Genomic DNA, 2,150 nt, shown 5'->3' with positions numbered 1-2,150 from the left:
AGGACTCATAACTGAAAAATTTATGGGCCTTGATTTAATTTTACATAATTTGATATATGTAGTCTATACAATCCAATGAATGTTGACATTAACATGTTAGAGTAAAGAAAGAAAATGTAAGTGGAAATATGTATGTTCATTGACCTCAAAATACTCTCATAGGCCCATGTCCTCTAAACTAAGCTGCTCAAAACATCAATGTTCATTGATACTAGAGGTAGCATTGTGTTTCTGGGTAATGTGTACTCTCTCCATTTTATTTTAGTTGATTCTTATAAGCTTTATATTTTGACTACAGGGAAATAGCAACATTTTAGTAGAAATGGGCAATCTAACTACCTTCACCGAATTCCACCTTATGGATATCTCAACCTCCCGAGAGCTCCAAATCCTACAAGGTCTGCTTTTCTTAGTGATTTATCTGGGAGCCCTGACTGGGAATCTTCTAACTGTTACTGTCATTGTAACTGACCCACGTCTGTACTCTCCAATGTACTTCTTTCTAGGCAATTTATCCCTCATAGACCTTAGCTGTATTTCAGTTACTCTTCCCAAAATGATTGTGAATTCTCTGTCAGACTGTAAACTGATTTCTCTCCCAGCATGTGCTGCTCAGGTTTTCATGTCTATCATGCTTGTAGCCACAGAATTTTCCTTTCTTGTGGTGATGTCCTATGACCGCTATGTTGCCATTTGCCACCCTCTGCACTATGGGCTCACCATCACCCCACGTCTGTGCAAAGAGGCAGCTGGTGGCTCATGGGCAAGTGGGTTGATCTATTCTGCCAGCCACACGGGCACCATATTCAGATTTCCCTTCACAGAGTCCAATGTGATCCATCAATATTTCTGTGATATACCTCAAATTATAAGGATCTCATCTCCAGATGTTCAATTTTCTGAGTTTATGGTCTTAGCTCTAAGTGCCTGTATTATTTTAGTATGTTCTGCTTTTTTGTTTAAGTCCTATATTGAAATTTTTACAATGGTGCTTAGGATGCATTCTGTAGAAGCCCGTAACAAAGCCTTATCCACCTGTACCCCACAACTGGCTATTCTCATTTTCTTTATATTTTCTGGGTTGATTGCTGCCTTTAGTCCTGTTGAAAATAAAGCATCACTCAGTAATCTTCTCATGGCCATGCTGTACTCCATGGTACCCCCATTTATAAACCCCATCATCTACAGCCTGCGGAACAGAGAGATTAAAACTGCTCTGCACAGAATGTTCCACAGATATTTTTAACTGAGCAGTTTTATCCAAATTTTAAAATTCTGAAAAATAGTGGAATGGTGTTAATTTACAATTGAAATATGTTCTTAGACTTGTATATATTCCTATTAGATACTCAAAACTTGTTCTGCATAACCTTTTGTTGTTGATATAAATGATAGTGATCTATGCAACTGTGCTCTAACTTCTCAAATCCATGCACTTACATAATTCACATATTCTTCAGGAAAATATTCCCAACATTTTTATTATTTTGGATATTAGGATGATTTTTAGGTAAAAGCAAAGAACTTTATCATATGGAAAAGACCATGGATGGCTATCTTAACGTGTGTCCACATTCCCGAAAACTTTATGGTACAGGATCCTACTACATAGAAGTATATTGATCATTTTGAATTGGAGAATTCAATTCAAATTGCTCTTTTTGCATTCACCTTCCTACAAATGTCTGCTCCAAATAATAAAGTGATTATAATTGAAGCACAAGTTAATGTTGGGGTTTAAGATATATTTAGGGGATTTGAATCTCTGGACTGACAATGTGATAGCCAGGTCCTGAGCCTCAACAGACTCCAGCACCTACAATCTGATTTATTGGACTTACCACACTCAGCTAAGATGGAGTTGAAGAAGGACAACCACCACACCATGGAGCCTAGAGTGATTACAACTGAAAATGGGAGGATTGCATCCAGCATCCATGTGGAATCTGAGCCTCCTCTTGACATAGAGGGGCAATGGACACAACCAATCCAATGTCCACATAGAAGAGGTGGCATTGGATTGGGAAAAGTGGACATGGTGGACGATGGGTATGGGGAAAGGCAGGAAGAGATGAGAGGTGGAGGCGTCTTTGGGACATGGAGCTGCCCTGGATGGTGCTTCAGAGGTAATCACCGGACATTGTAAATCC

The 2,150-nt window shown here is 38.9% G+C and overlaps 1 protein-coding gene across 1 annotated transcript; it reads left to right on the top strand.

Annotated features, from left to right (window-relative positions):
* Positions 1 to 322: 322 nt before the first annotated feature.
* On the top strand, positions 323 to 1,246 carry LOC139436695 (olfactory receptor 14I1-like). Its single transcript, XM_071208656.1, has one exon. It carries the CDS (start codon positions 323 to 325, stop codon positions 1,244 to 1,246), a length of 924 nt encoding a protein of 307 aa, XP_071064757.1.
* The last annotated feature ends 904 nt before the right edge of the window (positions 1,247 to 2,150 follow it).

This window comes from Dasypus novemcinctus, chromosome 16 (genome assembly GCF_030445035.2).
Source record: "Dasypus novemcinctus isolate mDasNov1 chromosome 16, mDasNov1.1.hap2, whole genome shotgun sequence".
In the NCBI taxonomy this organism is placed as follows: Eukaryota; Metazoa; Chordata; class Mammalia; order Cingulata; family Dasypodidae; genus Dasypus; species Dasypus novemcinctus.
The sequence above is the reverse complement of the archived record's forward strand: the minus strand, read 5'-3'. Positions and strand labels throughout refer to the sequence as shown.